Source organism: Eutrigla gurnardus, assembly GCF_963514095.1.
Source record: "Eutrigla gurnardus genome assembly, chromosome: 13".
Classification (NCBI taxonomy): domain Eukaryota; kingdom Metazoa; phylum Chordata; class Actinopteri; order Perciformes; family Triglidae; genus Eutrigla; species Eutrigla gurnardus.
Genome location: NC_139936.1, coordinates 12280391 through 12300260, shown reverse-complemented (window position 1 = coordinate 12300260; position 19870 = coordinate 12280391). Strand labels below are relative to the sequence as shown.

The window sequence follows — 19870 nt, the reverse complement described above, 5'->3', positions numbered from 1 at the left end:
CTAATGGCTGTGTGTCACCGGAGTCAAACACATGCACCGAGAGATGCTCCCACTGTTATTACCATCATGGTTATTTAGCCACCAGTTTCTCATTAGGGTGTTTTCTCTCTCTCTTCCCCACGGAGGGAACTATTGGATTAGCAGCTAGTTTTGACAGTATGTGCCGGAGCCCCTCTGCCTATATTCGACAGATTATTTATTTTTCATTGGGGGTTTTATCTACAGCACACCCTGTGTGTTGTATTGGTAAGGTGTGATACTTTAATAATATGATAACACCACAGAGGGAAAAGGGAGGCATTATGTGCCGTAAATCAAACCCTGATAATATCCAGAAGGAAAATGTGTTAGGTATAGAAATGAGTTGAGGCTTGCATTAAAGTACCAAAAAATGTATTTCCTAGTGTTTTGTAAGAGTTCCTTTTGTTCAAACGTTCAAGTGCTGCCCTTGCTCATGTTTCTATGGAGACGGTGGCAGACAAGGGGCTGCCGATGTGGGGTCTCCTCTATCAGAGGTCAAGAGTTCGGGGGTTGATAGTTACCGTGGCTTGGAGCAGCTAGAGGTTCATTCAGTCTGTAAAGACTTTTCTTTTTTTTTTTATCACGTGGAATGAAATTTGAAACCTTGCACACATATTCACCTTTACTGGTCGACTTACCGCACAGTGCTCTGACCTCATCTTGGCAGTATTTGGAGCTCTGTTTTCCTGAAACAACGCTTTCCAGCATACGAGTTGTGTGCGTATGCATTTCTGTGTGTGTGTGTGTGTGGGTGGTTGAAATACACACACACACACACGTTGTGGTACTGATGACGGTTATATGCCGAACATGCTGAACTACTTTCATGGACGACCTAACGTCTCGTAAAGTGATGAGACAGAGTGTGACGATGTGATCTGGCATAGCTGCGGTCGTAGTGTGGTTGTCGCGCTCCGTCCCTTTAATGCTCTCTTTCCTTTCACACTCCTTCTTTCTTCTGTGCTTTTTTTTTTTTTTGTTTGCTTTCTGTTCTGATCTCTTCTTTTCTTGCTCTTTGTGTACATCCTGCTCATACCGCTTCACTCTCGGGAAAAAATACATAAAGTATTGTAACTCGAGGAAAAGACTCTGTGGATGACAGAAGCTACAATGTGTCACAAAGGAAACTAAAAGGATGATGGAAGCCACACTGGAAAGCGCAAATGTTTCCCCCCATCGATCAGGAACCCTGTCCACTTCACTATCTACTGTTTCTGCTCTTCCTGAGTCTTTAGAACAGTGTGAGTCCATTGATCAGGCTTTGTCATCCTGTGCTGGTACACCAGTGATCCTAATGAAGCCGAGTCCACCGGGCCGAGCGCTTGCACTAAAAAAAAAAAAAAAAAAAAACCCGCAACAGCTCATTCGTTCTCAACAGGAGCCAACTTATGAGGCAAATTCGCCGTAATTAAAGCCAGTTTGTGTAATTGAAGCATTCCTCTCTCTATCATCGCGGCACGGAAATTACACACCGCGATATGACTTGTTGGGCCATTGTACAGAATTTGTTTTGGTATAATTCAGTGGCCTCCCACCCTCTCATCCTGTCCTCCTCCGTTCTATCTTCATCCCCCTTCTCCCTTCCTCTTCATATCCATTAGCCTAATGAACACCCTGCAATTTCCTGCCACCGGCACAAACACGATGCACAGCATTGTTCTCCCTCCCTCCCTCTCTCTCTGTGTGTGTGTGTGTGTGTGTATAGACCCCTGCATGTGTGCACACTGGTGTTTGCATGTGCGTTTGACAGAGAGAGCGGGCCAGGAGAGAACGCGTTGGTGAGCTCTCATTAAAATAGATGGCGGTAATCAAAGTGCAGAGCAATTAGCCACGGCCGAGTGGGCGGAGGGCGTACGCCGCGTGTTAGCCGCGCGCCACCGTGTCAGGCCTATTGGTAAACATCGTGATAGTTCACCTCGCTCGCACAAGAGCACAAGAGTTACGATCTGCAACCCCGAGGGAGACGCTCGCCTCAATCTATCACGGGCTGTTTCCCTTAGTGTCTGAAACAGGATTCTGTTATCAGCTTCTAGTTACTGGTTGTATTATCACATTCAGAATAAAAAATGAGTGTGTTTTTGACAGGATTTCAGAGGAATGGGCCTGTCAACAGCTCACCGTGCATCCTGTGGTGGATGCGGCCGAGCCAACATCTGGCTCAGTGTGGTAAACATGCAGGTGCACGATCCAGGACTTCCATGTTGGGTGCTTTCTCCTGCTACGTGATTCCCATGATGCAGCAGAGGCTGTTCAGCTGGTTTTCTTCTCTGGTGTAGAGGCTCCGAGTCTCACTGCCGTACAGCAGGGTGCTGATGATGCAGGCTTAGTGAACCTGGAGTATTTGCTCATTCGGTTCTTCAACTCTGTGGTGATTCTCACAGGAAGGTCAGTTGAGACTGTGGACCCGAGGTATGTGAAGCTGTTGAGTCAGTCTTGTCGTCGATGGAAATGGAAGGTGTGGTTTTTGACTTCCTGGCACACAATTATGAATAAAGAAAATCCTTGATTTAGTTGATTTTGATTGGAAAAGGTGGAGTTATTTGTTCTGCTCTTGAAGATGTTTTCACATATTTGATGAAGTAAGAATTACCGACGAGTAAGTGCAGTTTCTCTTTCCTGATCCCGATGCTGTGCTGGATGTGTATTTTTTTAAGTTGTGTACTGTAAATTGGGAGTTTCCTGCAAAATCATAATAAACAAGTTATTTCTCTGGATTCCATGATGGAACATAGGAGAAGTTTTGAGTGAGTCCCCCCCTTCTCTACCTGGTTCAGAAAACAGAGACAGAAAGAAGGCAGATGCGTCCACTGCTTTTATTCTCCGTAGTGACATCTATCATGGGCAACCGTCTCCAACCTAACTGTTCGTCTCACATGGGCAGACCTCCACTAACTTTAACACACACACACAGGCTGTGTCAGCTGAGACCTGAGGCTGCCAGTCTTATCACCATCTGCTACGGGGCAGTGCTCATCTTCTCCTGAGTTATTTATTGTGTTATAGCTGCAGTGGCCTGACCGTGGAGGCAGATAGGGCCATGCCATTGCTTTCCAGGGCCCGCTTGTTCATTTACAGGTCAGTATCTCACTCGCACGTCCTCTGGGAAGCCGCTACGGTGCGAGAGAGGAAGAGGCCGCAGAGGGAAAGACAGGCACGCGTGAGCGATGTCGGTTTGTTTTCCTCAGGCGATCGGCGAGACGCTTCCAAATGCTGTTTGTGCATGTGCATCACGGGGGCTGTCAGTGTTGGCAAGGCAACAGGCTGTCCATTTGGATGGGTTTAAAGTGAATAACTGCCACTTAACCTCCCAAAGTGCTTTGTTGGCTCCCCCTCCCTCCCCCTCCACAAAATCAGCTGGTTTGACACTTTGTTTTGAAGATGGTGATGGTTGCTGCTACTGTATGCAATAACAGCCATTGTAACTATATATATATATATATATATATATATATATATATATCCAGAAGACTTATGCTCTTCTGAACTCAATATTGGTAAATGTATAGCAACACAACAGCTCAGTGCAGAATTCTGCAGAATTCTGCCGTCTCTACAATGACGTTTTTGCCATTTGTGGAGTAGTGGGTTTTTTCCCCCCGCATTTAGAGAACCCAACCTTCACTGAGGATGAGAGGAGGCAGCAGCGCATGTAAGGGCCTTTGTGGTTCTGCTTTCTGGGGACTGTGTTGACCTGAAAAAGTGTTCTCATTTTGGCCTCTCCTTTCCCAGACAAACAATACAAAAAAAACCCCAAACAAACAAAGAAGAAAAGTGCAGGTTGGACAAGCCGAGGATGATGGTCATTCATTGCTCCAGTTATGACCCCATCGGCACATTTTTGAGCAGGCTGATGACAAGCTGCTGGAATGCCCCGCCGTTTTGCCGAGTCGTTTGAAAACATGATTAACGGTGGTGGAGCACAATAGGAATGTGATTCTCAATTGAGCGGTGGGTACGGCATGCTAGCCTGGGAAATCATCCAGGCCCTAATTGATGAAGCAGACCCTGATTCAGACGACTGGAACTCACACACACACACACACACACATGCTCAGACAGAAAAAAAAGGACAAAAAGAAGTGTATTTTACATGGTTTCTGCATTCATGAAATGTGTTATTTTAACGTAAATATAAACAATAATATAAGAAATAATATGAAATATGTACGAGCAATAGCAAGTGGAAGCTTTGTCTAACTTGTGAATGTTCTAAGAGATCTATTGTAAGTATGTATTTATTAATTTTCCTTCTTTTATTTCATATTTACACTCAAAACCATGTTGTAACTCAAATAGCAAATAACTCAAATATTCAAATGGAATAAAATATGAGGGTATAAAACAAATAAAGGATAAATAATATATAAAAAAATAAAAAATATATATATTTTTTTAATATACATGATATCCAAAGGAAGTAAAACTCATTTCATTTCTTTCATATTTCAGCAGCAAATGGTTTCGTCAAGATAAGAAAAGAAAATATGATCTGAACAATCACTTTGCTGCGATGTTTTTTCTGGTATTTTGTTAAGAACACAATTTAAATGTGAACACAAATCAGCAACAGAACAATAGCCCAAGTCCACACATATTACCAGAGGGTCAGCAATTTCAAAAGCAATGAATGTGTTCCCTCTCATTCAATAAAACCTGCATTGCTCCATTTTAAGATTGTTGCCAAAGTATTTGCTTACTGAAGGGCTTGCTGAAGGTATTGGATATTTTTTATATCCATTTATATTAGCCAAATGAAAGAAAAAAAGTCTTCAAGTTTTTTTTTTTGTCCGGAGGATTCCAGAAACTCAGTGTTGCACATCGTCTGAGGAAGCAGAACCATGCTTCCTTACACTCGTGTATGGATTTATGGGAGATATAAAGAAAATTTACAGCAAGAATCATTTTGAAAGAGCGTTCTCCTCAGAAGTATAAACCCCCGTCTTGCCTTGCTCCCCTCCTCTCTGCTGCTCCGCCCTTCCATTTCATTAAGTCTATAGACAGCCATGGAAGTCTGAAGTCTCGTCTGTCACTGCTGCCTCCTTCTCCCCCTCCTCCTCCCTCCTCCTCCTCCTTTTATGTTTTCAACCTCTCTCTAGACCTTCAACCGCTTTTCTTTATACATTTCATGCTTACTTTTTTTTCTTTCTCTCTTTTTTCCCTCTCTTCTCTCAAAAATCATCCATTGCTATGTCCCTGCTCCTTTTGTGTGGCCAGACAGCCGTGTAATTGTGGGCCCGAGTGAGGAGCGGGGATGAGACGAGGCCTTGTATTGGTCAGCGCCGTGCTAGTGTACCTACCTAGAGCCGTTCTCCCAGCAGCCTCTTTGTTCCCGCTCCATTGTGATCGGACTAGCGCTACACATGTTGTTGGGCTGCAAGACGGTCTGCCGTCTTTGTGATAAATATGGACCTCTGTTTCTCTCAAGTATTGTCGCCGTTCTTCCCCTTGCTGCCTGTCTGCTTGGATACCTCTAGCTGCACCGCATGGAAGAAGATTAGCTGCACCTCCGAGAGACACATGCGTGCATTCACACAAGCTCAAACAACACACACTCACACACACTACACACACACACTGGGTTCCTGACTGCCTTTGTCCCGCATCTCCTCGTTGAGCGTCACTGTAGACTCTCTCCAGTGTGGACGTTTGTTTGCAAGGGGGTTGGATTGTCGTATGAGAAGCCGTTTTATGGCAATAAATGAGGTGGAGTTGATGATAATATAAGGAATTAGGTGCTGAAGTAACGATGAATACACAGTGTGTCTTGATGGGTTTCTATACGATGGATGTGAGCCTGAAAACATTCACCATTTCTCAGATTAATTATTACTGTAACAGGATGCCAGTCCAAATTAAAAAAACAAGTAAATACAGACAAAATGAACAGAAATGTAAAATAACAAAAGTGTGTATACAGCGCTCAATGTAATGATTAAATACGCATTTAAAAGTTATCTTGTTAAAGTATCTCCTCTGAAACAAGCCAATTGAAGAGATCCCGTTTGATCAAACGGTGAGCTGGGATTAAGGGATGATCACTAGGCTTTGTCAAGGTTTAACCTCCGGTTGTACAACAAAACACACACACACACACACACACACACACACACACACACACACACAAAGTACTAGGGGCAGTCATCCTATAGGGCAGATTTAAGCTCGGACAGAGGCAGTATTCTGCTGGTTGATTGGTGATATTACTTCTTCTTTAGTGCTGCTGATGACTCAATGGAGGCCCTTGCTGCGGGGACGACGGTGAATCATTCTTATATCAATGTCTTTGCTTTGACTCGAGAGTGAATTTTCCAAGCCCACAGTATAGTAACAGATTTGATTTAATCCCTATGATAATGTCGGATTACCATTTCCCTTTTATTATTCAAGAGTTTATCTGAGTGCTTAAAAACCTTCTTTTCAACGATGCTATTCAGTGCACGTAAATACCATTTTTCATAATATGACCCAAGTTCATTTTGTTGGCACTAAGGAAGCAGTAGTAATGGGGCCACAGTCGCAGAAATATGATCCAAGAGCAAATTCAATTCTGGGAAATAAAAATGTTCAAAAAAACAAAACCACATTGATCTATGCTGCGTACTGTAGCTCATCATACCTTCAGCCCTCATTTACATGTCAAGATAAATTAGTGATGAAGAAGTTACCGTTGTTTCAAAGCAACACAATGAGGTTTCTTCCTGAAATCTCCAAGAGAAGAGCAATTATTTATCAGCAACGCAGATGAGTGTATTTCTTTTTCTCCTTATGTAATGAAAGCACATTTGCACCCCTCTGTTTTGGAGATGTTGTTAAAGTGTTTCTTCCACCTTGGTTATTAAATAAAAGACCATAACAGCCATGGCTAGATGGATAAGGTTGAACTTATTAGAATGTAAAGGTCATTATCACTGTGACCTCAGAAAACTGCCATTATTCAAGAATTCATATGCTAGTTATGACAATTTCATACGGACGTCTAATATGTTAAAATGACGATGTGACGACAACGAGACTGAACCACAGAGGCAGACAACCACTTGGCGGGGGAGGAGGGGGGGTATTTCTGGTTTACTTATTCAGCCTCTTTTCCTTCAGAGTCGAAACAAAGCTAATTTCTTTGGCAGGCAACATTGGCTGGCTGGCAAGAAAACAAAAATTGCGTATAAAATACGCCCTCGAGGTCGAGTTGTGTGGCTCCGCTAATACAATTTAGATGTGTGCATGGGTTTGTGTTGAAGGTAGAGAAAATTCCCCTGAATCCTTGACATGCCAAGAACCAAACCGGGTTTGATTTTGTTTGTACGAGACTGCAAGAAGGAGCTGGAGGGAGGGGGGGTGACGGTTTTATTGTTTACCTCCTGGCTGTTTGTGCCAACAGCGTGGGGACAGTGAGCCAAACACACACTGACCCCTGTTGATGCTCTCTCCTCCCGCCCGCCTTCCGTTAAACACTCAGCCTCTTAGTTGTCATGGAGACGGTTTTATTGTCATTTTATAGCGGGGAGGAAAAATAATGGCCTTGAGCTCATATTAGCTATCTACATAGCCATAACGAAATGACTTTTGTATACATCTATGATGTTTTTAAAGCGTGTTTTGCCCTCTGTGGCGGCAGAGACTTACTCTCCCGATTTGCTCGTCGTCATCATTTCCTCCTCATCTTGCGCTCCTTCGCCGCGCTCATTTTGTTATTGTTCAAGATCATCCTCATTAACCTTCCCCTCAACTTCCCCTTCATTTTGTCTCATCCTGTCCTGTCTGCCTCCTCTGCTCCTCCACTTATCCCCTCTACATAACAAATCTTCTAGTCTACCACTTCTCCGCTCACCTGCGTCATTTACTTTGCCATTTTCCTCATTTATTTCACGACTCTTCTCTCCATCCTACCTTTCACTCGGCCTCCCATTTTCCCAGCGTCGGCCGGCGGCTTCTCCAGCTCGCCACGCCGTCGACCTGCTCTCTCACTCTGCATCCTAATGTCCTCCTCTCAGCGTTATCTCTCCCGTAGCATCGCCTCCATCCAAACGCTCGGTATGCACATCGTGTCCGACTGGGGCCCTTTTTTTTTGTCTCAGGCTCTGTGCATTATTAGAAGCGAGCGGATCACTAATTCATGTCAGCTGAGCCTTGTGGGGTTTGACTGGAGGTGGGTGGGAGCTTGTTGCGTCTTGAAGACCTTTCATGTGGCGTGATCCATGTTGCTGCACGGGCCTCCTCTGCTGTCTCCTCGCTCCTCTCATTTTGCCTCACCCTCGGCCTTATTAATGGCCTCTAACCCCTTCCTCATTTTCTCCCTTGTTTCCTTAGCTCTCCCATGATGCGCCGCCTCCGTCTCTGTTCAACCTCTAGCTACTGTAGAGAGATTTATACTCCGTTTGCCTCTGTACTCGCGTTCCACCTCTCCCCCCTCCCTCCATCATTCATTGATGTCTGATCTAATTGCTTTTGCTCTGACCCTGGGGACCCGGGCACAGTGTAACAAGCACCCCAAGGATGCACTCCGCCTCGGCCTTCTTGACTGCATCCCTGAATCACTACTTTCTTTTTTATCTGTTTGCTCAGAGACTCTTCCCATTCATTAGCAGCTCTAATGCCAAGACCACGATATTGTGAAGTGAATCTAATCTAAGGCCGGCCATGGCACAAGGTTGGTCCAGGGGGTGACCAACAGTTCTTTGTCTATTTTTCAAGAGTGGAATTTATTTCATCCACATCTCAGGGTTTGCCCTAAACAGAGAAAAAGGAGTAGAAGTATAGGAGAACAGAAGGAGAGAAACGAGGAGAGGTGGGAGGTCAATAAAAATGTAGGGAAAGAACAACCTAAGAACACAGAGAGGCTCTCAGGGCCACCACGACAGAAATACCTCCAAGGTGAAATATGGAGATGCAGTGAGCTACGGCAGGCAATTCCTACAGCTTTTGTATCCATTTAGAAATTAGGATTTTTTGAACACATTTGAACCTCTTCCCTTCACTGGTATCTTTTTCAACATCCCACGGTGCGAAATGTCACACAGTGACATCCACCAATTGTGTCGTCTTCAATGAACCCTGGAGCGAAAAAACATGCAAGCTTACAAGTCACGCTTTACATGAAACGTCGCAGGACTGAATTCCCGCTTGATGCTTTTTCGAACCCTCCTTTGCTAGAAAGTGAATGAAAAGAGGAGCTCAACGACTCCTCACACATCATGCTCCGCCTTCAGTGAGATAAGCCGGTGGGTAGCGAGTGAATATGAGCGATGCAGTGCAGAATAACCCCAGTTGCCGGTCATGCTGCGTGACAGTGTATGAGCTCGGAAAAAACAGCACTGTTCCCTGTTTTCACATGAAGCCCGATGATGGAAGATCAGCTCAACATCACTTTTTTCTTTACGCCTCTGCTTTCCTATTAAAGCCAGAGCTGTATAGTACATGTGTGTGCTTTTGTCTCATAAATATTCACCATAGAACACCAGCATAAAGATCAAAAAAACATTTCCCCCCTGAAGGTTAATAGGTCAAATGTGTAGATCAAAATCTAGTTGTTGCACACACTCCTCTCATTAGAGCCATTTAAAGAGAATCATTTGATACAGATACTCTGATCTTCCTCTTGGCCTTCCCTAGTGTATGCCCTCTCTGGCCCGCACACACACACGCACACACACACACACACTCTCAAACACACTGTAGGTCCTTCGGGCTCAGGCACTGGGCTGAATGCTGAAATCCCTCTTTGAAGTGAGCAACTCACGTGTGTGTGTGTGTGTGTGTGTGTGTGTGTGTGTGTGTGTGTGTGCGTGTGCGTTCATTCTCATGCACAAAAACACACGTATAATCTTGCTTGTGCTTGTCCGTGCTTGTCTAATCAGATCAGGTGTTCAATTATTGATGTATATGTTCAAAGAAGTAGAATATGTGAACAGTGGCGACCCTGCAGCTGTACTGTTTAACCTTCACCGTGCAGCAGCCCCGTGTGCATAACTGAGGGGAGTTTAAGCTGCTGTACTGTATGTGTGCTCGCATCTCAGAGGTTTTTTTATTTATTTTTTTTTAAAGGCAGGCTGGAACTGCCTCCGAGCTGCAGCGAAACGCAATATACAGAACAAAGGTGCCTCGGGTGACACTTTAAAACACTCGCTCTCCTTCTGTGTCTCTCTGCAGGTGTGTGGAAATCATCGCCAAGGAGGGGAGAAGTCTGAAGGAGCTCTATCTCGTGTCTTGTAAAATCACAGACCACGGTAGGATACTTTCAATCACTGTCCCTTTGTTGCAGTCAACCTCCGACATTATGATCATAACCATTATTGCCCATAGTCACCGCCATGATTCAGGACTCATTTGGTTTTTACGACTCGGCCCCTCGCGAGACCTGCAAACACTAAAAATATTATTGAAAAGTTTCGCACGGAATGAAGTAATGTTCGCCGGATCTCTTTAGTGCAGTTTGTTAAGACGTTCATATCGTCATCTAAATTAAAGTCAAATTGCTCCTAATTTGGACGGAGTCAGCAGCAACGCTCGGGCTGCTTAAAACAGGCAAGTTGGGCGACAGCTGACTCTTTTTTTTGTGTGAATTCATAAATACTGTCAGGAGAAGCGACTCAGAGCACAGTATGCAACGTATGCGATGACTGCGCCCGGCAGGATTTCTATGCGTTTGTGGATTAGTATTTGTATTTTGTGACAGGAGACATCCGTGCTGTTTTTCTTTTCCACCGAACACCGACAGGCAGTCTTTATATCCCTCTGGCGTCATCGCCCCCTTTTTTATTTTGTTTACACTACCTCCCTCCTCCTGCTCGGTTCCATTCTGCCATATGTTTTGCAGAATATTTGAGGCTTTTATCAGCTGCGGTGCGATGCACAGTCGGAATGCTTCAGTGCTGATGCATCGGGACTTGCAATGCTGACAAACATGAGCGTGAATTATTAGGCTCCTCGCCTGGCAGCCTTTTCTGTTTAGATGTTATAAAGCGTTTGTTTGTGCATGTGTTAACCCTAAATGGAGTAGCCAACTACTGTTTGGGGGTGCTTATTATTTTATTTTGAATTGGTACTCAATATAAAACAATCTGAAGTAGTTTTTTATCCTATCATCAAATCAAAATACTCACTGTACTCTGAACAAAGATCTCCTCGGGAGAAAACGCGTATTTGACACTTTCGATGGTTTATGTTCATCTCCATTGTGTGAATTACGTGTCTATTAAAAACTACACCACGTGACTGTGAGCTAACAAACTAACGGGTCGGTCCCATGGAGTTTCCTTAAGTCGGCTACTTAATGTGACTTTATTGTGCTTTTGAACGGAAGAAAGTATGCACCCTGTGCTGTTTGCTTTTTAAACTCGCTGTTGTCTGAATGATAAGCCTGTTGAAAAGTGCACAAAAGGAGTACTGCGATAAGAGACGAGCAAGCCTTCTGCTTGTTAGTCCCTCTGTGTTTTCTGCAGAGCTCCGAGAGCTTAGGCTGGCTCGGGAGCTGTTGTTGTGCGGGCCTGTAGAGCCCGTTGAGGACTATTGCATGTGATGTACCGATGAACTTGATCCCTGTGATGCTGCATTAAACCCTTTCCATACTGGGGACCGATGCATGATGTGGGCTTGAACACATGGGCATAGAGACCTGTTGCCATTTCAGTTGATACACACTCTGTCTCCCCCCCCCCCCCCCCCCCCCCCCCCCCCCCCCCAGTTGGTTAATTGTTTAAATGGCTGGGAGCCAACGGGACGTCAGCTGGCTTGGCGAGAGGAAGTTGTTCTCATGTGCACACTCTTAACGAGCTCCAGTGGAAGCCTGGAAATTGGTTTTGGCGTATGCGGCCAGTGAGCAACTGTCAAAAGGGGAAATCGGGCGACATCTTGGAGCGCCGTAACCAGTTTTTCTACAGTTGATCCGTTCAGATTTATTGGCGAGAACCGTTGCGTTTGCCTGAGTATTAGACAGCTATCAGCTATTGGCGTAGTAGCTCACTGGTTTAACGTTGATTGTCAGAGGTTTCTCCAACAAAGTCGTGATTTTGTCACATGCGTTAACACGGCCCCTAGGCTGCAACGATTCCCCTCCCGACGCCAGCTGCAGACTACTGTGAGTTACTGTGACAATAAACACTTTGACCCCTCTGAACCCGAAGCCTCGGCTGCGTGTGAGCGTGTGTGAAACGTTGCGTGGGCGTGCATCCACATGGTGCTTGATTAATGACTGCGAGATCACAATAGTACATTAAACCAGGAATGCACACGGCCTCCCCCTCTATATATCTCTCCCCCCGCGTGTCTCTCTAATCATTTTGACCAAGATGAATTGGTGATATCTGATCTTCTTCCTTCACTAATGACCCCTCCGGCCCCCTCTGGACGACGATGGGATCTGTGTGTGTGTGTGTGTATGTGTGTCCTTCCGTGATAGAGATGCCTGTTTGCAGGAGCTCTGTGCTCTAACAAAATGACCGGTGGATTTCCTGCTTCAGCCTCCGAATAAATTAAATAACAGAAATGAGATTTTGCATCAGCCAAGCCGGGCCCCCGTTTTTTCCGCCCATCTCCTGTGCTAATTATTTTTATTAATGGCCTCTCTGAGTGCATTTGAGATGTCCACAAGCCTCTTACGTTTGAGTGTTCTGTTTTTTTTATTTTTCTCTCTCTCTCTCCCTCCTAGCTTTTGCTTCCTGCATGATTTTATGGGCGCTCCGAGGGCCGACGGACAGAGAGACATAAAGACAGGTTTAGATGACAGAAAGAGGGAGCTGGGCAACATGTAATTTCACCCCCGGCGCAGATGGTTTTTGGAGATTATTTTGCGAGGGAACAGGAAACAAATGGAAAAAGCGAGGATAGATCTATTTTGGTGTAATGATCTTCCTGAAAGCCCTATTAGCGCTGTGGGGAAAAAAAGAACTTCCTCGGCTTGTCTTTCATTCATTAAAGAGCATGAAAGCGAATGAGCTTAAATCACATTTGGGTTGTTTACAAGACAGCATCTAGACTTGTGAAACACCTGGATTCGGTTAGATGCATGTTTCCTGAGATTTCAGTTGTTCACACCTGTAGCTAATGAGTGACGATGAATGATGAAAGATATTGTTAAACCTCTAAAAGCATCCCGTCCACATTTCGTCCGTCCATCATTCCACACCCTGTTTTCTTTGTGCTCCATAATCTTTTTTTGGACACATTGTGTTTTCTAACCTTTCAAGCTATTTTGTTTGTCTATCTGGAATCTCCAAAACCCATTAACAACCTCCCACACACACAAGTTCACATGTGTCTCAACACTGTAATCATAGGGCCAAAGTAGCCCGGTACGGCCCTCAGCTCAGCACCATTATAAGATTCAGTGGCGATACACAGCGCCAGGAAAAGGGGGGCAGCAGCTGCCTGCCAAAATCCATGTGCAACATCCCGTCATGATCGCATCTCCAACCAGAAAGAACATCTGCTGATGTAACGTCGACATGAACAGTAACTGACAGTAACCTCCGCCGAGAAGGTTATGTTTTCAGCTCAGTTTGTCTGGGTTTTTTTTTTTGTTTGTGCATGTCGCATTATCACTTTCATTCAAGTTGCAAGAAACAAAATTAATTTTAGGATTTTGAATTGATCTTTTTCTATAAATGACCCTGGACACTAAGGTTCTTCAGATAATCCAACTCATCTTTTCACATGGGGACGCCACAGCTGCAGGCCTTTAGAGCAATTTAAATTCCTGACCCTTTTTAAGAACCCCTCATACAGAGGACCCACTTATCATGGCTATATCCAGACTTCAAGGCTCTCCAACACATTTCTATATCAAAATGTCTTGTATAAGCAGGCAACGTGCTCATAGTCTGAGTCGGAGATTTTAGGATCTAGAATAAGAAAAGTGAAGAAAATCAGGACCCCGTGAATCTCATGAGACTGAAATAATATTAAGGAGGTATTGATACAGGAAATGACATTTAGAAACAATATGTCACCGCTTCCTCTTCCAGTAACTGGAACACATAAAGTGATGCAGTCACAGGAACCATTCACCATTCACACATGGTATCACAAAATGAAAAAGGGTGACCAGCGAGGTCCCTTATTCCCACGGGCATACAGACAGCGTGCTCTGTTTGCCCATCGGCCCATCAGAATTAAAAGTACCAGTGTAACATTGGTGTGAAAGCTGATCCTGATGAGAAACCCTCCACAGCCTCGCTCTCACTGCTAATCAGATCGCTGCCCCACCACTGTCATCCTCGCTGACCGACCCCCACACGGGAGGTGGTCCACACGGCATCTTCAGCACACCTGGATAGACAGTGATACCTCCTTGTCTGCTGTCATCTCTCACTGCATGTGTGTTGCATTCAAATGCATCGGTTTTTCTGTGTGTGTACATCCTTATCCTTTCCCTTGCAGCCCACCTGCTTTATCCGCGGGACAAAAAGAGAGACCGTGGCACCTCCTTTCTTTACATATGGTAATCCTCCTCTTTCACTCGCACGCCTCCCCGCGATCCCTCACCTTGTCAGTCACGGCCTCCTGTGTACATCTGTGCGAATATAGGAAGGAGTGAGACACCTGTGGGAGACGGTGTCTCTGGTCTGCTTTTATAGACGACTTCAAGCAGAAGTGCACTATAGAGTTGCATAATGGGGGGGATTATTTCAGGAAGTCAATGTGCTATTCATGGCGGTTGGCATTTAGAGCACTTCCAAGTCTTAGACGGGGCATTAAATTCTCTCGGTTGAGTCATCAACACGGAATATGAACGACAACATGTTGCATGCAGTGCTAACAACCGGTGAGGGCTAATCCAAACTTTTTAGAAACCTAATAACATAATTAGCGGTTTAAATGGTCATGGTCAATGTTGGAATAATTTAAACTATTAGCTGTAATGTAATCCTATGGTATAGTTAAGTCATCCCGGTTCCTGTGTTGCACAGCATTAAGGACATGCATAATTAATGGAGATTCAAAGTGGAAAAAAGACTCCCTGAACACACTTCCTCCTACTTTGCGAGTACTTTGCAGCTAATAATAAAACTTGACAATGACAGCCCATCGTCCAGACTGTAGTGATTGTGTTGTATCGTTGCGTAAGAAGGCCTGAGCCACTTCATCGTTATGTCCGTCTGTATTTACCGATCTGTCAGCTTGTGAGATTATTGTTGTCATTCAATTTTTTGCATCTTATTCTCTTATTTGATCACCCCCCCCCCCCCCCCCACCTCCCCGCTGCAATCACTCTCACATAATTAACATGCATCTACATTTTCCTCCTGTTTTCTTCCAGCGACGAACCCTCGTTCCAACACCGAACCCCCTTCCTCTCTCATCCCTCTTTCCATCCATCTTTCAGCTCCCTCTTTCATCCGAGGCGCTTTCCTCTAAATGTACAGAACGTTGATAGATGGGGCTTCCCTGCTGCCTCCAGCAAAAACCTCTGGAATGAAGTACGGCTGCATGTGTGCGCGTCTTCCCTGATGTTACTTGTGTGACTGCGCTTGTTTACATGCCTTGTGTGCGATCTTTTTCGGTTGCTTTAACAGCTTCCCCCCTTGCCGCTGGGGACATTTTTAACTCACTCCCCAGAGTATCATAGTGCTTTTTTTTCGCAAACTGAGGTTACTTAGCATAAAAGCAGCTGAAACAGCACACTAACTATCTTACTGACTGTGAAAACGGCATGTGATTGTTATGCTCCGGTACACAGCGTGATGAAGCCATTAAGGTGTACTCGAGTTACTGCGCTACCTTTAGCCAGTGAGATTGATGCACGTGTCGAACTCCTGGTTGCATCACAGCCTCCGCCATCACATTTTAAATATGTCACAGAGCATTGAAACCGCTGTCATAAAGAGCGAGAGGATCACTTATTGTGTTTACACGTGGCGCGATGGAACCGCAAGACGACGGGCCGGCGACGTAAAAACAGGCTGCAGCTTTTATTGCGACTTGCTGTTCCCATTCGTCAACTTCTATCTCCTCTCCGTCCGCTTTCATTTCCACGTCTCTGTTTCTCTGGGAGCGTTCGTGCGCTCTCCCTCCATCTTGTTTGTTTACTCAGCGGTTATTCACCACATACAGTGTAAGTGCTGTGCAACATAATGTGATGTAAACTTAGATAGTGTAATAGCTTGTTTGCTCCTCTCTGTCAGGCATTCAGTAGGTAAATAATGTAACTCTTAAAGCAGTCGATTAAAATGCGCGGAGCGGCGCAACAGATTCATGTGGGCTGCGAGTCAATAGACAGTCTTTGTCTGTCTGTATCAGCACTATGTGTGTGTGTGTGTGTGTGTGTGTGTGTGTGTGTGTGTGTGTGTGTGTGTGTGTGTGTGTGTGTGTGAGATGTTCATGGTTGCTTGTATACAATAGTGTTTTTAACCTGCGAGTCATTTTGTTATTACCTTGGTGCAGAGGCAGTTTTAACACGTTTTTTTACTGCTCAGGTCATGTGGGTATTGATATTGAGGAACTCTATAATTACGTTAAAAGCAGTTTGTAGAATGAACATTGAGAAACGATAATATTATTATTATTACATATTTGTTGGAAATCTTTGAAATCCCCGGGAGGTAAATCATTTTTTTCCCCCATCCGCCTCGCAACTTAAACGTTGAAGTGTGTCACAGGCGCAATCTTCCCGACATAATTTCCATTAAGCGTAAAACAATGAAAGCGGATTGAATGCAAGCCTGCAGGCCACCTCCTGTGACCTCTTGACCCTAAAATCCAACGGAGCAGCAGTACACAGAAAAGGCACCTGCTAAGAAAATCCATATGCCGCGTGTGTGTTTTCTCCTCGAGGGGTGGGAGAGAGCAACATATGTTGCAGAGTGCTACTGGACACGGTGAGAGCAAAGACTCATAAAGTGGGTTATTATCTCTGCAAATCAATGAGAGTATCCGAGCCGCGGGGGGGAAAAACAACCAACATTACACCGAGCTCAGAGCTGGACTCCTGCAACCCCACCTCAGTGTTAAAGCTTAGGGGACTCATATGTGCTCTGTGTTATCAAGAGCTAAAACTAACAGTTTACCTCATGATCCACCTTTTGTTTTCTTGATTAATCAAATAATTGTGTGGTTTATGAATAATGTCTTGTTTTGGCCAACCAGCAGTCCAAAGATGTAAAAAAGAAGAAAACATGAGTGAAACACCAGTTTTCTTCTTTTTTTTTTCTTTTTCACATTTTTGACATTTTCAAATTTCAAGCCCAAACATGAGAAACGAAACACAGAACAAAATAAAAAATAAATTAAAAAAATGACAGTACATGGCATCCGCAAACTCACCAACCCCCTCCAATCATGACACAGTCCTTCCTGAGTTCAAACCAGGGTCTTCCTCAGTTTTTATACACGTCCAAAAGCAGTCCCAGGAGGTAGCCCCATCCTCCAGTTGACCTATTAATCCGTTGAGCATGGACTCATAAGAGTCTCGACCATTGCATCCTCCCACTCATATTTGGACATTTAACTGTTTTCCAATATCTCTAAATGATTCTCAGTGCAGTGATCAACAGAAAAGGTACTTTTTAAAATGTAACCCTAACCCATATAAACATAATTCATGAGTCAGAGGTATCGCTGACCCGAGCCAGCCTCTCAAAACCTCTACAACTATTCATCAGTTTACAAATGTTTTAGTCTCAGCAAAACTGAACAAAATGCAAGTAACCACAAGACATAAAACAAATGTATTTCCTCTTGTTTTGCCAAATCATTATTCTAATCACTCTTTTATTTGAACTTTAAAAAATGGAACAAGTGAAACCCTTAAAGATGAAGTTTTTGTCCCAGACATAAAAAAACAAAAGTTTGCCCTTGGCTTCAGCCGTGGAAACTGTTAAAAGTAGCTCTTTCTGTAGAGAATAAGAAGGATGACCGTTTTCCCACCATTTGCAAGTTTGGAAAGTTCATTAGATGATATACAGGAAAACTGAGACGGTGACAGGTAAGGAGGGAGCAGAGACGGCTCGGGAGGCTGGACGTGAGCCTCCGCAGGGGGAAAGACATTCAACTGGATGACCGCCGCTCAAGTGTATAAGTACTCTTCCATAGGGTTCCCATCTACGGATCCTTCATAGTGTGTCGTCGTCCAGATTTCCATTTCCTTACATCAGCCCGTGGTGGTATTTGCAGATTGGGGAGCAGCGCAAAGAGGCTGAAATTGAATTAGTTTCCATATATTGTCCTCTCCTCCTCTTTCTCCGGCTAAGCCCTGTGGTCTATCCACTGTTTGCCTTATGGGGGAGAAAGTGAGGGGGGCTTAAGCTGTGAAGGCTGGGGCTTACGCTGTCTACCATCTTACTGGTCACACACAAACACACTCATACTCTCACTCTTCCCCGCTAACACACACACACACACACACACACACACACACACACACACAGCGTTGCTTCGAGGGATTACAGCCGCTCACATTAACACACACACACACACACACGGAGGCAAACACACACTCACGCAGGCAGCGCGCCCATATTATAGATGCACTTTTGAGCTCATGCTAATATCTTTCTCCACTCACACTATCAAGTTTCAGCACACGCGCTTTGCCGTAACTTTTGGGAGAAAAGCACTTAAGCCACTGCTATTTTAGGCTTAAATCTAGGGAGAAGAAGGATTGAGATGACTTGGGTGTATGTATTTATATACAGATTTATATGCAAATGTGTGTCTGGGTGTACATAGGAATGTGTGTGTGTGTGTGTGTGTGTATACAAAGGATGTAATCATGTATCTATGAGCTGCTGGATGACAATGTTTCTGTTTTAGAGATAGCTTTTGCAACAAGAGGCCCCGTGTGTGTTTATGAAGCTTTGATGTAAATGGTCCATTTGTTCTATCTGCATCTCTCTCTTCCTCCCTCTCTTCCTCTCTCTCTCTCCCTCTCTCTTCATTGTCTTAGCCCTGTAGTTCCTATTAACGGCTTGCTTTAAGTGTGCCTGCGGGACTCAATAACACCAAGCTGTGTAAGTTGTAGAAGACGCCTCTGTTATTGCTGGCTATAAGGTTTTTGTTTATAGAAGTGAGACATTCCACGTTTTCTTATTTTTCTTATTAGTTTTCATTATGTGCGTGTGTGTGTGTGTGTGTGTGTGTGCATGCAGATATGACAAGTACTTCTCTGGAGGCAGCATCCCATCCATCGTGTCGTTGCCTCCGAGTAGCACTGATGCAGCCCGTGGACAGGTGTAAAATGCTCAGTATTTGCTGTAATGACTCGGAGGCTTCTCCTTCTCTCTGTGGTTATCACATTTTATTTTCTTGTGTGTTGCTACCCTTCTTCCCTTCCCTTCCTCTCTGCCCCTCTCTCCTCATCCTCCTCCTCGTCTCTGTCAGGTGTGAATGGAGCCGTCCTGTAGGCTACGTAGGTGTTGATGTGTGTTGGTGACCAGATCCCAGAGTGTTTAATCGTTGATGCGACCCACTGTGAGTTCTACGATGAGCTCACTCTGATAATGTTGAGATGCACACTTACTTCTTTATTTCCTCTCCATACTTTGGGTCCTGTTTTCCACTGCTTTATTCTTATTTTTGTTTTGATTTAGTATATTTTTGACTTTTCAGCATTTCTGCAAGGTTTGTTGTAAAAGTTGGTGGGGACTTTCTTAAAGATCTCACGACTTATTCCCTTTTTTTTTAACACTATGTTAAATGATTCGGCATAATGAGAAAACTATTCAGCATTATGCAGATGTTTCAAATTAACATTCATGTTAGCAATATCTAGTTAAATACAATAATTTACCCCCCCAAAATAATTATAAATGTGTGTGTTTAAGAGCGTTTTTCATGCTTCTAACACTGCTGGGTTACTTTGGACGAACCAACAGAAGAACAGCTAAACACACTATCCAGCTACTGCCCAACTTCAGGT

At 44.3% G+C, this 19870-nt stretch overlaps 1 protein-coding gene across 1 annotated transcript in view; it reads left to right on the top strand.

Moving 5' to 3' along the window:
- The window catches only part of fbxl17 (F-box and leucine-rich repeat protein 17), a 189484-nt gene that overhangs the window by 122781 nt on the left and 46833 nt on the right, over positions 1 to 19870 (top strand). Inside the window, exon 9 of the mRNA XM_084024465.1 lies at positions 10168 to 10244. Within this exon, the coding sequence (XP_083880591.1) occupies positions 10168 to 10244 (77 nt within the window). The remainder of the gene's footprint in view (positions 1 to 10167; positions 10245 to 19870) is intronic.